Source organism: Myotis nattereri (assembly GCF_964212035.1).
Source record: "Myotis nattereri genome assembly, chromosome: 7".
Lineage (NCBI taxonomy): Eukaryota > Metazoa > Chordata > Mammalia > Chiroptera > Vespertilionidae > Myotis > Myotis nattereri.
This window is the reverse complement of record NC_138082.1, coordinates 8,374,489-8,400,481: the sequence shown is the minus strand read 5'-3', so window position 1 is coordinate 8,400,481 and position 25,993 is coordinate 8,374,489. Positions and strand designations below refer to the sequence as shown.

The window sequence follows — 25,993 nt, the reverse complement described above, 5'->3', positions numbered from 1 at the left end:
TCTGTGAAATGTTGAAACTGATATACTTCTCAAAGATATTTAGAGTAAGTGACTGGTGTATGAGATTATGAGAGAGAGAGATGTATTGACTGTTAGGAAATTTAATTTTTGTGAAATCAGCATGATGGAGAACTACTGTAATCTGAATCATTTCTGCAGAATTCCCAGGAGGAAGAGGCCCAACCTCAGGAGTTGAAATGTTTTATTATGTGTACGCATGTGGGAAAAAGGCGAAATGTGGTTTCCGTGTGCTGATTTTCTGTGAAGCGTCTATTAGTATGAGCGTGCCCAGGCTAAGGCAGCAAAGCCCCCAAACCATGGCCGTCCAGGGAAAGTGAGCCCAGAGGACCTCTCTGATGGACACTGGCATCCTGAGCAATACGTTTGAAAGTAGCAAGAAAAAGCCATGACAGTAAAATGATGTTGAAATAGTAGCTAAGGAATTGTCATCTGCTGGAGATGATGTCAGCCTTTTATCCTCCGTCAGTCCCTCATCAACCTTGCTTTCAGAAATATAAGGTTCCCCCAAAGTGAAGAAACTGCAAACCTAAGCTTTTTATGCCAATGCTAATTTAACCAAGTTGTCCATCTTAAAACGTAAACTATAATTAGAGCAGGGTTATTTATGTAATATGAGCTGCACCATTCCTGAGGCAAGAAAAAAAGGGACATTTGCCCCTGGCTCTAAAGTAACGGGGCTCAGAGAGGCCTTGGCCGTCGCAGGTCCTGAGGACGCTGGGGGTGGGACAGGTGCCTCCAACAGGTTGTACCTCAGTAGGTACACATAGTGCTCCAAACCCTGCCAAACCCACATTCTCATGAGACCCAAGTGTTTTTCCTCTTCCCAGTTCCAAGGCTTTTTGTCACTTTTCAGTGACCACCTTCCCTAACCAAGACGGTTGTTGAAGTTCCCTTGAATTGGGTGTTAACCTAACTTGGTGATAACGGGTGTGTTTGGGGAGGAAAGGATGGGTACAGAGTATGATTTATTCGTGTCTCCCAGAGCCTTAGGCCCAACCCTTGTGGAGATGTCCTTGGACATTAATGAGAAGCCAAGACTTTTTGCTGCTGTTGATATTTAATACTAAAGTGCGCTGCCCCTTTTCTGTTGATATTTGGGATATTCTGGACCCTTAGCTAGTCTAGAAAAGACAACCTGCAGATACTTTCAGAGTAGATAAACGTTTCTGCTTTTAGCTTAAATAGCTCTGTTTTATATACATATATATTTTACAAAGTTCTGGAGTTGATAAGGATATTTGTATTATCTTAAAGTACAACCACATAAAGGTAGCTCCTTGGATTAAAATTGGCTAAAGAATAGAACATTCAGAAGGAGGGTTTTGCTTTGCTTGATTAACATGCTTTTCCAATGATTTAGGCGTCGGCGCCAGCCCGTATGTGATGAACTGCAATGTTACCATAGACTCTCAAGACTTGGCGTTGGGAAAAGAGATTGCTGGTGCCATTCGGGGCTCAAATGCAAATGGACTGAAGGGCGTCCAAGCGATGGCTTTTCCCCATGAAGGGAAAATTGAGATAGCTTGCAATGTGGAGAGTTTTGAAGACCAAGAAGCTACAGAAACCTCAGAAGAGTCCCGATACATGGCTTATAATGTTCTTGGGGACCATTTTTCTTACATATCTCCTCATTACATAGAAACTCAAGTTAAAAAGCTGGCAGGTGATCGGGGAATTGGTACTATAGGGAGAGCATTAATTGGATTTACACCCCAAGAGTGCAAGAACTGTGCTGAATATGCCATAAAAGAAAATATCGGGGAATTCTGGAAGATACGGGGAGGTATTTTCATGTGATCCAGTTTAAGAATTCATGGAAATTTTAAGGAAAAATGTCAATCATTACAAAGTTTTGTTTGGCCAGTGAAGATGAGGGAAAGATACAAGCATTCTTTGCTCAACAGCCAGTCTTTATGGATTGTTCATCATTGCCCCATGATAGTTCTAGTCCTCGTCGAAACTTCATGAGAACCTCTCTGCACCACGTTTATGCACTTCGTGCATTAGAAGACCTCCCGAATCAACTGAGTGGAATGGGCATGGCTGCCGAACCATGTCAGTAGGTTTAATTGTTGAGAACAAAACCAAAGATGGATTTGAGTTCCTTGGTTTTCCCTAACTCATTATTTCCAAGGTCTGTATTCAACTTTCATTTTTCAAATGATCTTTTTTTTTTTTTAAATGTGTATGTTAAAAAAAAATCAAGTACTAAGTGACTAAAAAGTGGGGAGAATTATAAAATAAAATTGCCCTTTCAAAGCCTGGTTGTTCTTTTTTGCCTTCCCACTTTTAGGATAACCTATTGTTTATTGCAGAGATAACTCCAAAAACCTGATTTGCCTAATTTTTTAATGTTTATATAGGGAGATGGAATGGTGGTGTTGGGCATGACTTCAAGGAATTGTGTTTATCCTTTTTGGAATTTAAATGGGAAGTCTGAAGATTTAGGGAATATCTTGCTTTTGAGCACAGAGAAGAGTATCAGTGGAAGGAATTTATTTGAAAGAAATCAAAATATGTAGTCATTTTGTGAACTAAAAGAAGCCACTTGTTGATTCTGGAAATTTTACGTAAATCTTTAGTATTTATATTGCTTTAGCACAGGGTCCTTTCTATCCATAAAGCACAAAGAAATGTATTTTTCTGTTGATTTTTTTTAACAAGAAAGATTATGGTCTTTCCAAATAAGAGCACATATTGTGAATTTATTTTATGGAATTAAAAATAAAAAATAGATTGAATTCAACTCTTGAATCTGGCTGTGTTAATTTTGTTCCAGAATTATGCTTCTTTGGGTAGTTTTGCTGTAAATATAAATGCCCAAAAGATGGGAAAATGATGGACTCAGTTTGGTTTTCAGGCACAAGGACACTTGGTTGCTGTGGTGGAGAGAGCCAGTGCTGTCCAGTTAGACCCGACATGTCTGTTTCCCCGACGGTGAGAGCTGAGAAGCAGCAGCGCCTAGTCCTTCTATTGCCTTGGCACCGGCCACGCAGCCTGGTGACCGAGCACTGGGCAGCGGGTTGGAGGGCGTGGGCTTACCTCCCATGGAGCCGGAGTTGCATCACCTATAAAAGGGGGAGAAGAGTTCTCATCCTGACCAAGGGCTGTGTCCTGGGGAACCAGATGGGACTTTGTAAGCTGAAATGTGAAAATGACACGGACTTCTAGGACTCTTCCCAGACCTATTCTAGAGCTTTGCTTCAGTCCTGGGCATCAATAGTGAGCAGGGGAGAGAGGGAAAAGCGCCTGCTGCCCCTGAGTTGTCTGGGGCTGTAGGAGGATTTGCTTCATTTGCCAGGCACCTGAGTGAACCTCTCCGGGTGCCTGCCGCTGCATCCCAGGCTGCTGGCTTTGCACAAGACCTGTCTGAAACCAAACATCTAGTTCATGGGTACGGTTCCCGTTGTGGAAGATAAAAAATTCTGGAGATGATGGTGATGATGGTTGCCCAGCAATGTGAATACTTAATGCCATTGACCTATATACATAAAAGCAGTTAAAATGGTAAATTATATATATATATATATATATATATATATATATATATCTCCACAATTAATCATTAAAAAGTATATATTGATTCCACAAAAGTTAAAAAAAAACAGACATCTGAGTAAGATAATTTCACTAAGCCCATACTTATTAAATAAAGTTATGATGGACTTTGGCACTACATATGAGGGTTAGTTAATGTTTTAAAATAAAGTTGATTAAATTTGGCCTTTGATCGAAATATAATAATTTATGATTTAAAAAAATCTTTATTGTTTAAAGTATTACATAAGTTTCCTTTTCCCCCCATTGACCTCTCCCCGGCTGCCCCCATCCACTAGCACATGCCCTCACCCCCCTACTGTCTGTGTCCATTGGTTATGCTCATATGCAAGCATACAAGTGCTTTGGTTGATCTCTTACCCTCTCACCCCCCGCCTTCCGTCATAGGTTGGACAGTCTGTTTGATGCGTCTATGACTCTGGTTTTATTTTTGTTCATCAGTTTATGTTATTCATTATATTCCATAAATGAGTGAGATCATATGATATTTATCTTTCTCTGACTGGCTTATTTTGCTTAGCATAATGCTCTCCAGATCCATCCATGCTGTTGCAAATGGTAAGAGTTCCTTTTTACAGCAGCGTAGTATTCCATTGTGTAGATGTACCACAGTTTTCTAATCCACTCACCTGCTGATGGGCACTTAGGCTGTTTACAAATCTTAGCTATCTTACGATTTTTTTATAAAGAATTTTCGAATCCAGTACAATCACATCTTACTTCTTGTTCATATTCTAATTCCCCTGATCTTTCCTATTGTCTTTCTCTCTTCCCCTCCTCCCTTGCTCCACCATGGTTCTCTAGAAAATCTGAACCAGCAGTAAGTTGCCACAGATTTAACTGGCAGACAGCTACCGTATCATCAGCATTTTCTAAGCCTTAGCTGGCAGGAGTAGCTGGGATAGGTCTATAACATCGAAGGATTGTCATGTTGGGTTGAGAACATCTGGCAAAATGCACTGACAGATATCCTGACCCATATCAACCTTTTCTCATACTGGCCTCTTAGAAGCAAACTGACAGTTTGTGCAAATGTTTCTGCAGCATTTTGTTCTATGGGACAACAAAGTGGACACTGTATGGAACGCGGCTTGTTTAACCTCGTCTCCTGCCAGATGACTGCCCGGGACTTGGGCGGGTTGTGAATAGGGCAAAATGGATGTGGGCAAATAGAGTTGACATCTTATCAATTTTTCCATGTTTCTGCTCTCCCCCACTTTATTTTTTAAAAAATATATTTTATTGATTTTTTTACAGAGAGGAAGGGAGAGGGATAGAGAGAGTCAAAAACATCGATGAGAGAGAAACATTGATCAGCTGCCTTCTGCACACTCCCTACTGGGGATATGCCCGCAACCAAGGTACATGCCCTTGACCAGAATCGAACCTGGGACCCTTCAGTCCGCAGGCCAACGCTCTATCCAGTGAGCCAAACCGGTTAGGGCTCTCCTCCACTTTAAACTTTAGCTTTTTGTCTCTTAGAAGAGGGATAAGAAAAGCAAAACGCTAGGACCTGAGGATGCTGGAGCTTTTGTTGCTTTTCTTGGGAGGACGGGGGGAGGGGTATCATTTGCTTCCAACATGAATTTGGGCTTGACTCAACAATAAATTAAAACGACTTCAACCTGAGGGCGTGGGGCGGGCTACGTAAGATAAAACTGCAAAATAAAACCGAATGGGGGGCAGTATTTTCATTCCTCAACATAATGAGAAGCCTTGCTCGGTAACTGGCTTGTACTGTCTCGGAGGTGGCGTCCGCAGCCCACAAAGGACCACTCTGTGAGATCTGCAAGGAATTTATCATTCCCTCTGGCTGAGCCAACGCAGGCTGATACACAGTTTTGTTTCGTATAAATATTCTCATGTTACTGTTTACTCTGTGGGGATCCAGGATCTCCCTGACAGGGTACGTGCTCCACAGCCTCGCTTTTAAGAGGCACGGGCTTGACTCTGTTGTTTGTACTTGCCCAGCAACTTCAGAGAGTGGCCCGGGAACGCGTTTGATAAGCATCCAGACCACGCTCCCTGAGCATGTCGCGCTCGGGGGTTAGGAAAGCTTATTGTTTTAAGCAGGCCTGCGCACAGCCCCGAGGAGCCCATTTTTCATAGGAGAGAGCAGTGCAGACGCGAACCCCGGGCCCCTCGAAGGCTCCTCGGAGCTGGAAGGTGAGGTCCCGCTGCGTGTGGCTCTGGTGGGATGCGGCCTGATGCTGGGTTGCCCTGCCATTTCCTCTGTCCCCACTGGACATATTTGGAGGCAGTTTAGTTTGTTGCGAATTAAGATGGGAGCCGGAGACCTAAACATGGGGCGAGCTTCCCTTGGTAAATGTGCAGTGCGTGTTGTCCAGCCACTGTCTCCCAGCCCCGCACCCCATTCTAGATGCTGCTTATGCCCCTGGGACTCTGCAAACGGCATTCCTTCTTTGCCAGCTGGTTTCCCATGGGGCGCTGCCATACGGGGTGCTGGGTGGGGGCTGCAGAGCGGGGGGCGGAGGGGCTTGTTTCTTCCTGTGGGCTGCCTGCTTCTGGCAACCTCACCTCAGCCATGGCTCTCAACCTGATGGGGGGACGGGGGGGCGCTCTTGGTTCCAGGCTCCAGCTTTTTTTTTTTTCTGATTGAGATATTTTTATTGATTTCAGAGAGGAAGGGAAAGGGAGAGAGAGAGAGATAGAAACATTAATGATGAGAGAGAATCATTGATCGGCTGCCTCCTGCATGCCCCACACTGGGGATGAGCCTGCAACCCGTGGCCTCTCTTGCCCTTTTTGTTCTCCAACAGCTGTGGGCCAGTTTCTCTCTCTAATGTCATCTCTTTCGAAATTCTTTGTGGTTCTCCCTGCTGGATGCTGTCAGAAGGAAACCCACCGGCAGGCCCGACGGGAGGGCACGGGAATGAGGCAGAGCCTGTTCAGCAGTGGGTGGCGTCACCAATGGAAACAGCCCGTTGACGACCGCTCGCCTTTGCTGCGCATTCGCATTTTGTTCTCTTAATTTCACTGTTTTCTTCTTGTCAAGTTCCAGTCTGTGTTCCCTCTCACAGGCTCGCTATTCTTTCAGCCAGTAAGGAGTCTAAGTGCTCACTTGAGGTCAGGTTGGCAAGTACAGTAAATCATTGGGTAGAGTTCCCCAGTGAATGGCTTTTATGTACTAGTTTCTTTCCCCCTTTGGAATGTAGGCCAATATCATGGTAAAAGTAGAAGAATTGCAGTCTTTTCAGTCTTGTCATAGTTCCTTGTCTTTCCTTTTGTACCCCTCTTCACCTGCCAGTGAGATGATGCTTCTTAGTTGGTGGCACCCAGACCTACCTTCCAAAGCTCTTGTGTATCATCCTATTAATTGTATTTTAGGAAGTCCCACCTGCAACAAGTCGCTGTCTCCTAACTTCTTAGATACCTGTATCTTCATGGAGGCCAAACTGCATTGTCTAGCAGTGACTCCTTGTAATAAAACTCTGTGGTTTCTGGTAAGTGTAAATAATTGTTGGCCATCGATAAGTATTATTCTCTGTCTACCCCCAAATTATGTCCAGTGCTGTTGGGGAGTACATACTCCTCAAACCCTGATCTCTGTACTGTTTGTCGAGTGCATAGGTCCTTCATTCTGCTCCACTATGCCAACTGTTGGAGTCCGAGCCCCTCTGCCAGGGACTGGACCTTCTTGGATGCCAGGTATTCGACGGAGAAGACATGAGATGTTGTAGGTATATAAGAGAATCTTTATTGTAGCCCAAGTAGCCATTGCTACTAGGGAGCCATTAGACAAAATTCAGTAAAGCAGTTCTTGCTAATACAGTAGCAAACCCAGGAGAACATCCTAGTAATACAGCCTCAGGTAACAGCAGCCTTCTTGCTGGCTGGTCAGTAACATACTTTATACTCATTGAGACAAAAGAAGCTTCTTGCCAAATAGTGACCTCAATCTTTCGGGTTATAGGAGGGCATGCTTGTGCAATGCATACAGTGAAACTGCTGTGTCCTTGTACCTGCCTAATGGCAACTTGGCCTTGAACATCCTGATTAGGATTCACACACTCAGAGTGGCCTTGAACACCCGGCGTACACAGACTGATTAGGGTTCCCACAAGTGTCTTATCTTCCTTCTTAATACCTACTCCAATATTTTACAAGGATAAAAGAAAGATAAAGTATAGCAAGATACAAGAAAAGATGTTTTCCTTGAACCCTTTTAGCGTCATTAATTGTAGCTATTTCTTATTGAATTCCAATTAAGTGTTGGGTCCTAGTTAATGATTTTCACAACAACCCTCTGGAGTAGATGACTGTAAAGTAATAAAATTTCCCAAGTTCTGTTAGTCACTGGGTCAACCAGGAGCTTCCTACCATCATATTCCATATCCTGTAGATTTCTACACTGCCCTAACCCTAAATAGCACCCTGGAGCTGCATCCTCGGGACTCCAGGCCTCTCCTCTGAGGCTCCGTTGGCTTTTGTCTCTAGTTTCTTGTAATTCAGTTAGAAATTGCACAGCCACCTGGTCGACCCTCCCCTTCTATGGAGGATGGCCCACCTAAGAATCCTGGAACTCCTTCCAGACCTTAGACCCCTCCAATACTTCTGCATTCTTCCCTTAAAACATCTCCCAGATCTGTCTTTTACTACTGAGTTTTTGCCCATTTATTCGTTCATGTACCTGGAATATCCATCAGCTTCCAGTGTCATAGCTTCCCGACCTGGACTATCAGTGCCTTCTCTGAGGGACAGTGTCTCCTGTCCCATTAGACACAACCCTGCATCGTTAAGTGAGGAGGTGGAGGATGAATCGCCGCACACCCAGATTTCTCCCAGATGAATTTTCCTGGGGTAAGCCACAGAACTTGGCGGCAACTAATTGGGAGACTCCTGGAATCACTCCCGCTGTCTTGAAAGAGCCATCTCAGCCATAGGACCCAGAATGGTCCCCATCGGCATTGAAGTCAGCAGGGAAGTTGCCACCAGATGGTGCCAAAACTGCAGACAGGACCGGGAGAGATTTGGATCATGCAAGCCAATATCCCAGAACTTCTGGCTGGTGGACTCTTCTGGCTGGTAGAGTCACTTGGGTTATTTCTTTTATTTTGCATCCACATCCCCACATTTTATGCGATTATATTTCTTGGACTTGACACATTGAGTCATGGCAGGGTTTTATCCATCTCTTCTTTATAATCTTTCTGGCTAGACTGTAAAGTCCCTGAGGATAGAGCTTTATTCACAGTGTTTATTGAGCACCTACTGTATTTCAGTGGCACAGATTACAACGATGCTAATGAAACTTCAGCTGCAGATTCCCTCACTTGCATGAAACCCTTGTGAGGCCGTATGATTTGTGAAACTTGCAAATGTAAGCTATTTTAGCCACAGTTTGTTGAAACTACTGTCTCTTCCCACTTATACTTGCTCATTATACTTCCCTTCATGACTGGTGGGACCGGAGTGGCCAGGATCAGCCTCCTGAGCTCACAGCCTGGGCTGTAGCACAGATCCTATACTTGGTTCAGTCCCGGGCTATCGCTGAAACGCTGGATGCATGTAAAGAGCCAGATCCCCATTTTCATTTCCATCGGGCCCCACAGATGATGATGTAGCTGGTTCTGGGAACGACTATGGGCGTTTTTGGACGCAGTTGAAGTGAGCATTGAGTTGGGGAGAGTTAGGATTTAGTGGAACATAATTATGTGGTTCTCAGTGACTTCCATGTGCAGTTAGGTTATTGCCTGTTCCTCCAGTGTCGGGGGGCTTCCGGGAATGCTCCTCTCACCCACTGTGTGCGCCACACAGGGCCCGGCCAGAGGAGCATCACAGAGGAATGTGTTCCTGGTGCCCTGCCCCAGAAACACTCCAGGGAGGGAGAGAGTCAAGGTGCAGGAGGCGTGGAGGCCGTGGGAAACCTTCCAATTATCAGTAGCACAACACCCTACACCAAGAGTGTAGTTCTTCACAGTGTCCATCCGGAACAGCACCTCAGGCCTGGGGAATGTGTGCATTGACGTAGCATATACGATTACACATACACCAGATTATTTCGTCATGATAATAATATGAAATAGAATTGATCAAAACATGTTTTTAGGGAATGAATCTCTGATAGAACCACAAAGCGCATGTATATCTGTGAGTGAAGTTGCATGTTGGGAAGGTGCATGCTAAACGTTAATAATTAAAATGTATATCAACCATTCTAGAAAGAAGAATGATTTAGCTCTGTATTCTCTTTATAAAAAAACGACCAATCGTTGTCATTTGAGTAGGTGATCAAAGAGTATGCAGCCATAAAAATGTGGAAAACACGTAGAAAAGTATTACAGAGATAATAATAAAAATGTCATGTTATTTTTTCAGGCATTTGCAATAGTGACAGTATTTCTCTACTTTTAAAAAAATGTGTTGTGATTTATTTTCTCATTTTGAATTCATTTATGAGCTTATTTGTTAAAGTTATTGTTCTATGTTTGTTTATTTTTAATTGAGGCATAAGTGACCTAACAATATCTCAGTTTCTGGTGTACAGTGTAATGATTCAATATTTGTCTATGTTGCAAAATAATCACAGTAAGTCCAGTTAACATTCATCACCATATGATTGCTTTTCTTAAAGATGGTCCTGAAATTTTCATAAGCTTCAGGCCTCAGAAGCATGAGCTGAACACCAGTGAGCACTCGACATGTACATCATTTTCATTAATCCTCCCAGCACTTAACTGAGATCACTGCTATTCCCGCTTTCCCGGTGCAGAAGCCGGGGCTCAGATAAGTCACTTCCTTGAGGCCATGCAGCTGCTCAGCTGCAGGTGCAGGTTTCTGTCCGGGTCTGTGCTGTCTGAAGTCCGCGCTCTTACCCGTTGCTCTGTAGTTTCCGGAGCAGCGCATCCATTCCTCGGAAAAGCCCTCTAACACCACCAGGTTGGATTGGATACTTCATCATGTCTGTCCTTCCTCTCACAGTCCATATCACAGTGACTGGATTGCTCAAGTGAATGTTGTAATGATGCTTCAACCTCGGTGGAGGAAGCTGTTTTATTTACAGCAGAGGGGTCAGTACATATTGTCGCTGAGGCCGTTCTTTTAGGTCCACTAATTTTCAGAGGCTCCTTAGAGCAGCTTCTGGCTTCACACTCTTTACCAACTTCCTCCCTCCCAGGCAGGAGGAGGGTCTGAGAACTGCCAACCAGGCTCAGAATTAACACCCTGAGAGGGTCAGGTTTGTGCAGCTGATAATGGAGAGACATGATCATCCATTCATACCTTCACACGGAAGCTGGGTACCCATTCTAGGTGCCAGGTATCCACATCCAGGGGGTGAAGGTGGTGGCCATTCATGCCATAATGGTGTGTTTCAGAGTGGCGTATTTTCGTAAACTGAGTCATCTTAAAATGGGGGAACACCTGTGTCCAATTTTCCCTGGAATGTACCACCGAGCTCTCTCGTACTGCTCGTTTCAGATGAGGTTTTCTGGATGACACCATCTGGCAAATGTCACCGTGATTAAAGTAAACACGCAGCATGGCTGACGCTGGGAGCCGATTTGAGTTTCCCTAAGTAGCCACATGTCCCAGGAGCAGGGCAGGCGCTCGCTGGGCTGAGAGAGCTCAAGAGCCTCGCATTCCACGGCTCGGTGTCCGTCGAACAGCAGTGTGTGGCCCACTGCGCTTTGAAGGGTTTTGTGTATTTTTCTTTTCTTACCACTGGGCATTTTTTTCTTTTTCCAGTTTATTTTGACACTAAGAAGAAAATATATAAAATTTTTTAAAAAACTTAGCTTTATGGTTGCCAAGTTTTTCTTCCAAACTAAGAAAAGAAACCAGTTGTTGAAAAATATGATGAATGGCACCCTTTGTTTTATTTTCAATGTAGCACATGAGGGCAGTGCCATTGGCATGAGGCCAGGTTCCCTGGGCAGGAGGGGGGCGCTGGGCTGACCAGGGGCCCAGTCACCCAGAGGGGGGGTGTCAGGTTGGGGTGCCAGGATTCCCTCTCAGCCATCGCCAGCATCTCCTTCCTTTCTTGCATGCCCGGCCCTGCTAGCTTCCAGTCATTCGTCGTGTTTTCAGCACTTGCTACCGGTGAGGACGTCATCTATTTGTAGGAAAATGCCGTGGGTACAGTGTGGGGCTCCCAAGCCTTTGAGTTGTGGTTTTCCCGACTTCCACAGCTACCGACTTTGTTTGACTGTGGGATCGTGGGTGGCTGAGGGCAGCAGCCAGTGTTAATGTGTAAGCAAATGGGGGTTGTTAGCATTGTTCCTCCTCTATTGCTGTCTTGTCACCAAGTGGTTTGGGAGGAACGAGGAGCAGAGCCCAAGTTCTTGTTCTGCAAGTCAACCTCCCAGCCGCCCCCTCTGCGCGCTCTCTCCACCAGCCACAGGGGAAGGGCTGGGTGGCAAGGGTCACCCTTCACTTTTCAAGGCGGGAGGGAAAGGTCTCAGAGGCCTTTAAAGCAGGTGTGTGTTTCCCACGATGCTCCATCTGAAATTGCTCTGCGGACCTGGGCAGGCTGTAACTCAGCAGAACCTGTAGCCCTTGCCCAATTGTAAGTCCTGTGTGAAACTCTCTGTACCTGGACTGGAGCACTTGACTAATCATCATATATAATAAAAGGGTAATATGCAAATTGACCCTAAAGGCAGAACGACCAGAACAACCGCTGGACCAGTCACTATGAGGCACACTGACCACCTCTTGGTTTCTTTCTTTGGCCGGCAGGCTCTGATTACCTGATGGCGAACGGGTCGGGGAACCGGGAGTGGGTGGCAGGGTTGTGGGCAGTGCCAGGCCAAGGCCCCCACCCCACCGGTCACCCCACACAGAGGGCGACCCATGGCAGGGCCTGGAACAGCTGACCTCTCAGTCCCTTCCCCTGGCTGTCAGGCACCCATCACCCAATGGCGAAAGGGGAACTGGGGGTGGGTGGCGGAGGGGGGCGGGGCCGGCTGTGGGCAGCCATGGAAGATGGCCTTGATCGCAGGACAGGCCTATGGGCCGTATCTGTTTGCAGATTTCGTCCGCTGGGCCTCTAGGTTATGACAAGTTTCGTTTGCAATGGTATTTTCGCCGCTGGACTGCAAACTCGTGGAGAACAAAGATTGTTTTACTCACCTTGGTAATCGCAATGCCTGTTGTCCGGAACTCTTTGCTGAATCAACTCATGTCCAAATAACTGAGGTCAGAGCCCTGGTGTTGGGTTAGGACTACTGGGCAGATGTTTAGTCATTTGTCCACTGACCTGAGGCTGTGCTGATGCCACTGAGTTCCATCGAGAAGGTGCCTTTAAAAGGAGGGGCTGTTTGGAACTCCAAGGGAACAGAAGCTTTGGCTCGGCCTGTGGTGAGGCTGGGGAAATGGGACAGAGACACCATAATTCTTCCTAAAGATCGGTAAGAGACTGGCTCCAGAAGGCGAACACCTGACCCCTGACTTCCCATGGCAATGTCAGTGGGGGACAAAGTGTGCATCTGAGAGCCTCACCACTCTCCCTACTGTCTTTTTTTTTTAATATGTATTTATTGATTTCAGAGAGGAAAGGAGAGAGATCATTGATCGGCTGCCTCCTGCACACCCCCTACTGGGGCTTGAGCCCACAACCCAGGCATGTGCCCTCGATTGGAATCGAACTTGGGACCCTTCAGTCTGCAGGCTGATGCTTTATCCACTGAGCCAAACCAACTCCCCTACTGTCTTTACTCTCAGATTCAGGCTGTCCGTTAAATGCTCCGCGATCCACTTGCAAACTCTTCAAGAAAAATGATGCCAGGTTCTTTCTCTGGCTACCAGATTGGAGCTTTTCTCTCGTTTTATTCAGTTAATTGAGCTGTGCTGGGAAGTTCAGTAATTTATGCAATGGAGTCTTTCTGTACAGATGATCGCAGGCTGAGGGGAGAGACTCCGCTAAAGCGCTCAGACGCTCGAAATGTAGAATTCCTGTTTTGGAAAACACCAGTGAGTCAGTGTCCTCAGATGTCATCAAGAAGAGACCGCCTCCATCACCAGCTTTCAGTAACGGAGCTCAGAGCTGCCTCCTTGTAGTGCATCTTACATGTGTACAGTGTCTCATTCTTTCCTTGACTCTGGAGTTTCGCGCCATATGGCCACATCTCTAAGTCATTTTTCAGCTGCTCTATTAAATAGTAAAATGAGATTCAGAACAGATTTCTTTGATTTTAAAATAGCATGTTGGGTGTGTGGCTTTTTTTTTTGTAAATAAAAAAAGGAATTAAAAGCACTCAAAAGCATGAAATTTCAGGTATTCCTACTCAGTCGGTGAAATATATAGCTTCGTACTTACTTCGGGTAAATACGTGCCTATTTCGTGGAATTTCCCTGCAGTCTTATTGATTCCTTCATTTTGCATACTGCAATTCATTTCTGCTTAAATAAGATTTGGTCTTTGCTACTGCTAATGAACATAGATTGAAAATGAAATTAAAAGTATGTCTTTTATAACTATTCAATATTATATTTCTCATTAGAAATGATTGCTGTTCTCCATGAGGATACATACTACATGTCAATAATGCTCTGTTGCTATAGTTGTGGTTATGAGTCTGATATTTAATAAAATAAAATGTAGGATTCGCCCGTTTATGTTTTTCTGGAACTTTTAGTGGCCAGCTTTTGAGAAGTTGCAAAGGAGAGAGTGTTCCTGCCAACATTGAGATCCTACAGGGTAGTGCTAGTCAGTGGGAGCTTAAAACATATACTCTTACAGTTTAACACAATTTACTTGGTAAAGGATTAGCCATTTTAAAGGCTATTAAATATTTACTGCTTGTTTTCTGAGCCAAAAAAGGCATTTTGGTGTAAGCTGATTTTTTTTAAAGGACAATACTTAACAAAAGGAAACTGCTGCATAAACAAATTCTGGAATATGAGTAAATTTGCCATTGATTCAGACTTTAGCAGCAGGGATTGTGTCAATCATAATTAATCAGCGTATGGGTATGTGATCTGAAATCTTCAATTATCCATTAAAATCTGGACATCGACATGGAGAAATGACAGACCTCGAGTGGATTGTTTAAGTTAAAACCAAGTGCACTCAACATCAGAAGGTCAATAGTCTCTTAATTGTAATTCAATGAAGTCTGTGGCAAGTAGTGTACAATTTGCAAGTGTTATAAATACAGTCTATGTACTCTAAATTCAGTGATGGTACTATTTGCTGTACAGACCTTCAGTGGAGGATAAGTCCATTGAATGAGTATATTTTGATTCCTCTTGACATTTTAAAGTTTATTATTTAACTAGAGGCCTGATGCACGAAATTCATGCAAGAGTAGGCCTTCCTTCCCCTGGCTGCTGGCACCAGCTTCCCTCTGGCACCTGAGACCCAGGCTTTCCTCTCAGCTCTGGCTTCATCCGGAAGGATGGAAGGATGTCTGGTCTAATTAGCATATTACACTTTTATAATTATAGATAGATACCTAGGAAGGTAGTAATTTGGAGCAACTGTTCTAAATAATGTAGGTAAAATTCTGCTTTTTCAGAATTATCCTGTTATATTCCTAGTTTTTATTGTCACCATGACAAACATCCACAATATTTTTTAAATGGCAGTAAAACAAAATAGTGAAACATTATTTTTAATCCAAAATGAAGAGGGCTGATGTTTCCCACAACGCACAAGTCATTACATAAAAGTTAGCAGTGGTAGAAAACTGTGTGGATATAGTGCTTTTTCCTATAAATGTGAAATTAGGAGAGATGACACCCAAACAGGCGAAAGAAGGATGAGTGATAAGCTGATATAGACAGTCTCTTGACAGATCAGAGGACAAACACTTCTCAGACTCCGGTAAGTCATTTTCAGCCTGCCGGTGAGCACAGGGGTCTCCCTGAAGGAGACACAGCAGGGACCTGGGAGGGGTGCCGTCTCCCACTGCTTCCAGGCAATTACCTGCAGGAGGCAGCTGCTCCTCCTCAGGAAAGCATTTGTTCAGTAACTCCTTAGGAGGCTCTACTGTGTCCTGCAGAGATCTGAGATAGAGAGGCGTGAGTGGCATAGGTCCCTGCCCTCGGGGAGCATGGAGGTCGTTGGCATCATAGGAGACAGCAAGATTTTCCACCGCAGAGAAGTAGCAATGTGCTATTGTCATGGATGGCTGGACTCTGGGCCACTGATCCATGGGGTCCGTGACTCCTTTCTCCTCTTCAATGAGAAACATTTGCTTTGGCCACATGCTTCTTTTTTTATTTTTTTTCAAACTTGTATGTACTTTAGTATGTTGGTTCTGTCGTGCAAATACAACCGGCCCGCTATTATGAGTAAAATTCACCCGGTCCCTTTGAACAGCCTTGGGAACATATTAACAATTTTCCAGCTCCCGACTTTTCTGTCAGTCCGTACTCAAGCAGATAACACTAATAAGATCAACATTTTGTTCCCATCCACCTGGAATTGCACGTTTTTTAGGGCATCTGTATTTTCCATGATGAAGCTTAGCGATTTCTGTCCCTCGAGGCGGATCAGCCAGGCCACTGGTTGGTTCGAACATCAGTGCATGGAGACGTGATCTCCAGCCAGGCTAAGCAGATGCAGATGCTGCTCTTTACGTCGCTCCTTTCCGCTGGGTTTTGGTCCTGCACCTTGAACCAACCTCGCAGAGAAAGAAGTGATAACGAAGCGCAGCGCACACATAACGAGTATCTGGTAAAACACTAGCTCTGGACAGAAACCGAAGTCGCATGCAGCACAGGAATTCTCTCTGCTTCTTTCGCGGATGCACATTGCAGCTGGCTGTAGGTCTTGGCCCGAGTGCGTGTGAGTTCTTGATGTCAATGCCATATGTTCAGGACGGGCTATCAACCCATTAGTCATTTAGGCCCTCCCTTCACTCATGGGTGCAACATGTATTTCAATAGTGGACCCTACATCTTTTAAATGAAATTGTTTATGTAGAAAAATTAGCTTAGAGTTTTAATTGTCGTTTTAATCAAATCATGATTAGCTCTGAAGAATGGATACAGTTTTGTGGGGAAGATTCACAAGGGCAAAATGGCTGAATAAATGCACGGAACCAAACTTCAGAATACTTGAATCCCCGTTCCCTAGTTTGTGGTAATTTTATTGTGTTGATCGTTTTATTGGTTTTTTGTATTGATGATAAACATTCATATATGTTTCTCTCAGTTGCTCTTCAAGTACATCTTCCCTTCTCCGTCTATCCCCAGACAACTTGCACTAACTCTCAGAGGGTTTCTCTGGAAGGCTAGTCAAGGACGATGCCTTGAGTTATTCGCCCTTTACTCACGTCTCACCTAATTTATTATTTTTCAGCGTCACGTACTCCCTCCATTTCCCACAGCCTCGCTGGGTTTTAAGGGCGCTCTGGACAGTGGGACGCTCGCAGGCAGTTGCAGGTGTTGAGTGCCTATGTGAGTGTGGCCGTTAGGGCCAGGGGCGGTCTCTGCCGCTGTGTGATTCCAGAAGCGTTTGAAGTCATTGTCTTCCTGTGTGCGCTCCCTCCCCGTCCATTAAATACAAATCAGAAAATTATCAGTGTAATAACATTGGAGAGCACAGTGAGAATCCAGAGAGAGAGAAAAGACGTGTTCCTTAATTTAACCGGAATTGATGATTACTCACACTTGGTACTAGGAGATTTGAAAATTCAGGAACTAGTCCCCCTGGTTTCTGTTTGGGATCTTGCTTTGGATCCGAAGTGTGCACATATGGAGCAATTAGAGAGCAATGCGTGGACGCCAGAGGGAGGTACATGTGCTTGCTGGGCACAGTGGGCTGCAGAGATGGGAGCTTATCAGAGGGGAACACCATGAGTGATGCAAGAAGCAGAGTGCCGAGAAGGGTGAGGATAGTTGAATGAGATAACACGAGCCAGAGCGAGAAGTGGGAATCGAGCAACACCTCGGTGGCCTGTTGAGAAGCAAGTATGTCGGCGACAGTGAGGTACAGAAAGGGCGAGGCCTTGGTCTCGGCCCCCCAGGAGCTCACAGCCGAGTAGGGAAAAGAGTATACACCCCCCACCCCCACCCCCGTTACAGCACTGGTGGTAAAGGACCAGAGAGCAAACATCCCTTGCTGGAGGAAGTCAGGGAAAGCTTCCTGACGGAGGAGGTCAAATTTGAAGAGTAAGACAGGGACTTTGATACGGAGGGAACACCAGGTTTAGTTAGATGGAAGAAGTCTCCGGTGGGAAGTAATCTTCAATGTACTTTAGAACCTCGTGTGCACGAGTTATTCCTAAATTTACTGAACGGTGCGCTATGTTGTGAGACCTTGTTGCACAACTGCTTTGGGACTTCATATTTCAAATATTTGTGAGTATTGGTAATAATCATCAAGTATGACAATTATAATTCCTCCCAAATTCCATCTTCCACCATTTTTAGCTTTTTCTTTTTTCAACAAAATTCATAGTGAAGTATTTTTTTACACATAAAATTTTATCAAGAAAAAAGGCAAAATTCACAATGGAAAACACTTCACAATTTTATCTACATATTATTATCTTTATAGCTCATTCTTTTAGTACTGTTATTGAAATTAGCTGGCATAAGTGATAAAAGCTGGTAGTATATATAGATATAGTATAACATAGTATATAAAATAAGTATATGTATGTACATATGTGTATGTATTTGTTTGAAAAGGACACCTTATATTTGCTTGAAATCTCTCTCTTTATCTTGTACTATAGCATCAAATGTTTTTCTTTATATTATTAGTCCTTTGAAAACCACAGTCATCAAAATAAACAAAAGTAGATGGACTTGACCATATAAGATTATATGGATTTAACATAAATTTCACATTATGTACAATGATACTATGAAGTGTGTTAATACAACACATAAAGTGACCGATTCTCTTTAAATTTTAGTGTTTCGCATATTTGTTTTGATGGTACGTGTGGGAGCTGTGAGAGCTGCTCTGCAGAAGTACTTTGCAAGTTGCCATAGTGATCGAATGGTGGTGCTTTATGACGTCTTTCCCCTGGGTCTCAATTCAGTTGCATGGTTTTTCAATCATAACCTAATAGGTGACATTTAAATTTTCCTCTGTAAAAAAAGCTGTACACTCACATGTAGTTTTATAACTCTACGAAAATGTATACTTTGGTAATATTACACATTCTTAAAATCTTCTTTTTCTCTTTCTCTCTTTGCTGGGTTCCCCATCCCTTTTCTCCTCTTCTTCCCACCCATCCTGATAAACTATGTTAACAAATGGCCTGTAGCCTTTCATTTCCCCCCTTTTCCATACAATTATATACAGGCTTATGTATGCATGTACAAGAACAAAGCAGAGTTTTATGGAATCCCTTCCGAATTGATATACGGTAGTTTTCAATTATTTTGTATTTTTAATGGCTACTTAATATTTCATGTTGCGAATGGGCCATAATTTATTTAACCACCTTGTTTCTATGCTTTCTACTATGAACAGTGCTTTGATAAACATCATTTGTACATATGTCCTCACTTCCTGGTAGTCATTTTATTTCTAGAGGACAGTTTCCAAGAAGCTGGGATTTCAGGGTCAGAAAATGTTATACATTTTAAAATTGCATAGAAGTTACCATGTTACTTTCCAAAAGGACTGAACCACATTACATTTATACCTAGCAGTATTTGTGAGTGTCTTTTATGCATGCCCCTGTATTCAATAAGTAGTGTAATTCTCTTTAGATTTTTTAAAGTAAAATTTCATTTTTACTTTAATTTGTGTTTTCCTGACTATTAGTGAATTTGTTGGTTGACAGTTTGGATGAGTTTAAAGAATATGTTTATTTAAAAAATCATATCTATTTAAAAATTGCCTATGTACATTCTTATCCATTTATTAGATTTTAACATTTTAAGATCACATTGTGAGCTCTCTTTGTATATTACAAATATTCCCCTTTGTATGTTATATCTGATGCGAATATGTTTTTTCTATATCCATATAGAAATATTTAAACATAAAATGATCTAATCCCTTTCCCACCTCCTGCAAACAAAGCCCTTTGAAGTTCTGATTGGAATGGCAATATATCTATACTAGAGGCCCAGTGCACAGATTCGTGCACTGGTGGGGTCACTCGGCCTGGCCTGTGGACATCCCTGGAGGGGTCCTGGATTGCGAGAGGGTGCAGGCCAGGACGAGGGACCCCACTGGTGCATGATCGGGGCTGGGGAGGGACCATGGGAGGTTGGCCGGCCAGGGAGGGGCTGTGGGAGGGCTCCAGGGCATGTTTGGCCTGTCTCGCCCAGTCCCGATCAGCCAGACCCCAGCAGCAAGCTGACCTATGGGTTGGAGCATCTGCCTCCTGGTGATCAGTGCACATCATAGTGACTGGTTGAATGGTCAAACAATTGGTCGGACACTTAGCATATTAGGCTTTTATTATATAGGATACTTGACATTTTAATGAGGTTAAGTCTTATCAACCAAGAACCTGGTATGTTCTTCCCCTTGTCAGACCTTATTTGAAATCTGTCAGTGGTCTTGTGGTCCTCCTGTGTCTTTCTTAGAAATTTTATCCTAAGTATCTTATCATTGCTATTGTAAATATAAAATTTTTTCATTTCTAGGAACCTAAATGGAGAAAATGGATTGCTATTTAGATATTTATCTTCTATCCAGCCATCTTGCCAATTTTGTTCACTGTAAAGGTTATGTTTCCCACTTTCATTTCTCATAAGCTTCCTGGTCATGCATTCATATTACCAACAAAATACATAGTTCTGTACAGTATCTTCTTTTCCATTTTTTTATGCCAGCTGTTTTATTTTCTTCAGTATTCCTCAAGACAGTATTAAATAATAATGAAGATACTAAGCATATCTGCTAAGTTCCTAATTTTAATTAAGATGGTTGCAGTGTTTTACCATTTGGAATAATATATGCTCTTAGTGTGTTTTTTAATAAACATTCTGTATTATAAGTTTCTTTTATTGCTGTTATTCTTACAGTTTTTATAATTGGTGATGCCTGCTAAATCATATCAAATAGCATGTGGCATTTATTAATATATATTTTAAAATGACTCTCCTTTAATGTGATAGGATTACTACTATTAAACAACCTTGCATTCCTTGAATAAATCACCCTCAGTCATATTAACTACTCCTTTGGCTCATTGATTCTGTTTTTGCTAATATTATATTTGGAATTGTACCTGTATTCATAGCGAAATTGACACATAGTTTAAAAAGTTGTATTACTATCTTTAGTAGGTTTTGATATTAAGGTTATACCTCGTCATGAAATAAATTCAAGCGTGCTCCATCTTTTGCTATAGTCTGGAATAATTTAAATAGGTTTGCAACTATAATTGTTTAAAGATTGGGTAAAACCATATTGCCCTGGTGACTTTTAAAAATGATTGCTCTCTTCTGTGGTACTTCCACATTCAAGTTTCACTTCTCAGGTAGATTTTGGTGATTTATATTTAATTAGGGACGCATCCATTTCCTCTAGGTTTTCAAATTTGTTTTATAATGAAGTTACATATAGTATTCTCATAATTCCTTGTTTCTTTAGGTTTATTTTGTGGTTATATTCCCAGTTGCTTTTAATAGGGATCACTTGATTCTTTAATTTTTAGCCTTTTTTTCTGTAATAACAAATAATTTAAGGCTATATATTTTCTTCTGCAAAGACCTTGCTGTATCTCATTGGTTTAGTTTCTGTTTTCCATCCTCAGCGTTTATTTAAGAGAGTAATTTTTAGGTTTCCAAGTTGTTAAGATGTGTTTGGTCATCCTTTTGCTTTTTAATTTTATTACATTGTGATCACTGAATAAGCTCTATTTCAATTTAAAAAATCCCTTTCCCGAAAATTTCTCCCTTTCCCCTCCCTTCAGCTAGAATGCAGACACACCAGCCTCCGTCTCTCACCCCAAAGCAGAGTTATACCTGGGGAGGGCTGAGCAACAAGCTGGAAAGAACCTGAACAACTACATGGAAAAAGCCACATCTCTGCCAGGACCTCTCGCTATTCTGTGAGAGCAAAATGAGCTGCTATCTGCTTCAGGACGTGGTTTCTGTTCTTGTTACAGGTTCTTAGCCCTTATATTCACGAGCCTCAGCTGTAAGCTCGTGTTCACATTACCTTTTCAAGGCCATTATTCTTTAATGCAGAAATCCAGTTCCTTGCATAGAATAAAAGTATACAGTGCTTACAAGTCCAATTTTGCATTTAGTAGTAATGGCACTATCACCACAGTGATGCAAAATAAAATTAGATCCTTGGAGAAAATATACATGTTCATGTATTTGTACAGTTTATATTTTTATTTAAATATGAAAATGTTTAAATTGACTGTCTAGGGTATGTCCTGTGTTTTAGCCAATCTAAGATGCCACTGACTCCAGGCTGTATTGTCTTTTTCCTTTTTTCCGTTCAGAAAGAAAAATGTCTGCCAGTCACATAGCTCCATAATTCAATGCTTCTTAATACTTTGAGTTTTTATTTTGTACTTAAAGATTGCTTTTAGACGTAGACTTTAATCATATGTTACTCATTTGCATAGATAAAACTGAATGGATAAGTGAAATAAACTAGATGAAGTACTCCCCAAACTTCTTATAAAGGCAGTGGAGCCTCAACACCGATTCAGTGCTCAACCCCGAGAGGTTGGCCACATTGAGGTGAGGGCCCCGAATGGGAACGAGTGGGACCCTGAGACTTGGAATGGGGACACGTGGGAAGATGCGCTCGGTGACCTTGCATTCCCAGGCTCCCCTGAGCCTCAGGGACCTGCAGAGGCGACCCCTCCTCCCTGTGCGGGTGGCGCTGCCTTTGTGAATGAACAGGATGCAACCTCTTCTTCACTCAGCTCAGAACGACCCCGCCTGCCCGCAGGCTGCCCGGCCAGTGACCGGGTGGTTGACAGCACGGCCAGGCGCATGCAGCGCTGGGCGGCCACGGGAGGAGAGGAGTGGTGTCCTAAGGGTGCACAGGGCCCAGCAAACAGGCCCCAGCAGGGGTCCTGCTAATGCAGCGGGACCCAGCTCACAGGCCCCAGCAGGGGTCCTGCTAATGCAGCGGGACCCAGCTCACAGGCCCCAGCAGGGGTCCTGCTAATGCAGCGGGACCCAGCTCACAGGCCCCAGCAGGGGTCCTGCTAATGCAGCGGGACCCAGCTCACAGGCCACAGCAGGGGTCCTGCTAATGCAGCGGGACCCAGCTCACAGGCCCCAGCAGGGGTCCTGCTAATGCAGCGGGACCCAGCTCACAGGCCCCAGCAGGGGTCCTGCTAATGCAGCGGGACCCAGCTCACAGGCCCCAGCAGGGGTCCTGCTAATGCAGCGGGACCCAGCTCACAGGCCCCAGCAGTGGTCCTGCTAATGCAGCTGGACCAGCTCACAGGCTCCAGCAGTGGTCCTGCTAATGCAGCGGGACCCAGCTCACAGGCCCCAGCAGGGGTCCTGCTAATGCAGCGGGACCCAGCTCACAGGCCCCAGCAGGGGTCCTGCTAATGCAGCGGGACCCAGCTCACAGGCTCCAGCGTCCGCGAGGGCCCAGGGAGACACACGGATTGGAATTATGAGAGAGAGCGGATGCGGGTGACGGATGGATGTCCTGTGTGAAATGGCTGCTCCGGGCCTAGACAGTTGGCGAGAGCACTTCTATCATCGTCCGGGGGGTTTGGGGAGTTTAGATCCCTCGGCCCACCAGTCTCTTCTTGGACGTGCTTCACTTCAGCTTCATGGTTCTATCTAGTCTTGGAATGTGAACGTCTCTTGCTCAGGTGATCTGGCCGCTTGCAAACAACGTCCCTCTCCGTGTCGCCATGGCTTGGACATGGTGGTGCACGTTTCATGGGCCTTCCCTCTACTGAATCAAGAAGAAGGCAGCGCGGTGCTAAGCCAGTCTTTGTCTTCCTGTCAGTGTCTGCGTCACGAGCGTGGGGAGGTTCCGTCTAGGACTGAGCAGAGGTTCCCACTGTGCCCGAGAGAGAAACCCATGCCCACATGCTCCTTCTCAGCGAAGAAAACCCTGTGAGGACCCCTCGGGGCCCTGGCAGGGGCCGCCCTGAGCCACCATAGTTGCCATCCTGCGTCGGTGCCGCCGGAGAAATCGCGGGCCTGCCCCAAGCATTTGCAGTTACACCGGGACGCCGTCATTCCAGGAAACTATAAAGCAACGAGCATGTTTCTTTCCAGCCACAAAGGGAAAAAATATCCCGAGAACCAGATTTTCTTGGCAGTTTGAAGCATTTATTAGAAAATCTGTAATTTCTGTTTGTAATCCCACACCCACTGGGCGTCCCCTTTAATGGAGGTGCGTCAAGCCTGGAGAATTACATGGTACACTCCGAACTGGCTTTGCTGGGAAAATAAGACTCAAGCCTTAATTTATAGGCTTGCTGAGTTCACCGCCCTCTGGCTCCCCGGAGGCGGGATTAATGTCTCGGAAGGGCTCAAAGGGGCCTCCGGTGCTCTCAGGTACCCTCAGCCCCCGGGGAGGGAGGGCACTGGCATTTGACAACCAACATTTGACACTGGTATTTTTCCAGTAAAATCTAGTACAAAAAGGTTCTCTGCAAAGGGAGAGACTGTGTGGGCATTTCCTGGGTCATCGCACTGGGTGGAGGTTCTCTTTCTGCGTTTCTACTGTGTTTATTGAGTCCTCCCCACCTCGACACGCACTGGCTCTGAGCTGGCGGCTCCTTCAAATGCGTGCTCCGTGTGGAGAGAATGATCATCACCCTGGTGTTGGGGAGACAAGGCCTCGCTCCTCACTAAGCCTAGAGATGTGCTGGCTGCCACTGGGCCTGGCCCTGGCCCTGGCCACTGTGGCTGGCCCTGCCCCTGCCCCTGTCCCTGCCCCCGCCCCCCACCCCTGCCCCCTGTGGCTGGCCCTGCCCCTGCCCCCGCCCCTGCCCCCTGTGGCTGTGTCCCAGTTCCTCTCCACTGTGTGTGGTGAGGGCTTCAGTGGACTTCCTGTTTAAGCGGCGAGTGCCTGCGGTTTGAATCCAGTAGGATTTCAACCGGCTTCAGTTAATATTTCTTTCTCTCGGTTCACTGCCTCTATCGTTATATTTTCTTAACCGTTAAACTGAGTAAAATCTGCATCTCCTCTGTAACAGAACCTGACTGGTTTTTTGATGTAAAACTGCTGTCATCTTTTAAGCCCCAGCCCCCTCCTTCCCCTCGCACCCCACATCTAGGCACCCAGGATAAGAAAGGAAGTTCTCGCCCTGACCAGTTTGGCTCAGTGGATAGAGTGTCGGCCTGCGGACTGAGGGGTCCCAGATTTGATTCCGGTCAAGGGCATGTACCTGGGTTGTGGGCACATCCCCAGTGGGAGGTGTGCAGGAGGCAGCTGATCGATGTTTCTCTCTCATCGATGTTTCTAACTCTCTATCTCTCTCCCTTCCTCTCTGTAAAAAATCAATAAAATATATTTAAAAAAAAAGAAAAGAAAGGAAGTTCTCTGGTGCTGGAGGGAGGTTCAAACCATGCAAAGCCCTGCAGGTGTGTGGGAACCCTCACCCTGCCCCAGCCCCGCGCCCCATAAAACTCCAAGCCGGTCCCTTTTCCAAACACCCTTACACCATGTTTGGATCCACTTTGGAGCCGCCGTGCTCTCTCCAGAGAGCTCCATCGTGCGAGTGCGACAGTTAATTTTTTGTGTCAACTTGGCTAGGCCACAGTATCCAGATCATTTGCCAAAATTATTCCAAATGGTTTATAAGGGCATTTTACAAATTAAGTTAAAATGTAAGCCAGTAGACTTTGAGTACATCGGACGACCTTCCATACTGGGGGTGGGTGGGCCTCGTCCAATCAGTTGAAGGCTTTACTAGAAAAAGACTGACGTCCCTTGAAAAAGGAATCCTGCCAGCAGACCACCCTCCGCCGTGATCTGCAGCATCCACCTCTCCCCGGGCCTCCAGCCGGCCGGCCCACCTTGCAGGGTGCAAGGTTGCAGTGGTGGTCAGCAAACGTCACCCCCTTAGAGCCATGAAGACGCTTACTCGAACACAGCAAGCTAATCTCAGCAAAGGAGCCTCTTCATCTCAATGAAAAGGAATCAAGGAAGCTGAGGGCAGGCGTTCCCTGCCCCTGTCAACCCCCCCCCCCCCAGAAAAAATAAATACCCACAATCCCTCCTCGTGAGTGTGGAGACATGAGGCAGCTCTCAAACCTGGAAAATGGAGCTGTGGTCTCTAGGAGTAAGGACACATTGCGAGTGTTTATGGCAATGGCTCACCTGTCTTTTCCTGAAGGGACCTGTGGCCGTTTATTCATTGATATTTTTGTAAACCCTACTACGTGCCACGCCTTGAAAATGTGACTCTGCAGGAACAACGAAGAGTAGAGCGCTCTAAAAAGGGAATTCCATGGTGGTGTAAGATGTTTTCATTATTCTAATTCTGTTTTAATTGTAGGTAGTATGCTCCTTTCTCTTTAGAATTCTTAATGAGTTCATTGATCAAAATGGTGAGACTATTTGGCGCTTTTT

General features: G+C 44.7%; 1 protein-coding gene across 1 annotated transcript in view; it reads left to right on the top strand.

Annotated features, from left to right (window-relative positions):
* The window catches only part of FTCDNL1 (formiminotransferase cyclodeaminase N-terminal like), a 33,824-nt gene extending 31,059 nt beyond the window's left edge, over positions 1 to 2,765 (top strand). Inside the window, exon 6 of the mRNA XM_081095485.1 lies at positions 1,382 to 2,765. Coding sequence (XP_080951611.1) covers positions 1,382 to 1,818 — 437 coding nt within the window. The 3' untranslated portion in view covers positions 1,819 to 2,765. The remainder of the gene's footprint in view (positions 1 to 1,381) is intronic.
* Positions 2,766 to 25,993: the final 23,228 nt, after the last annotated feature.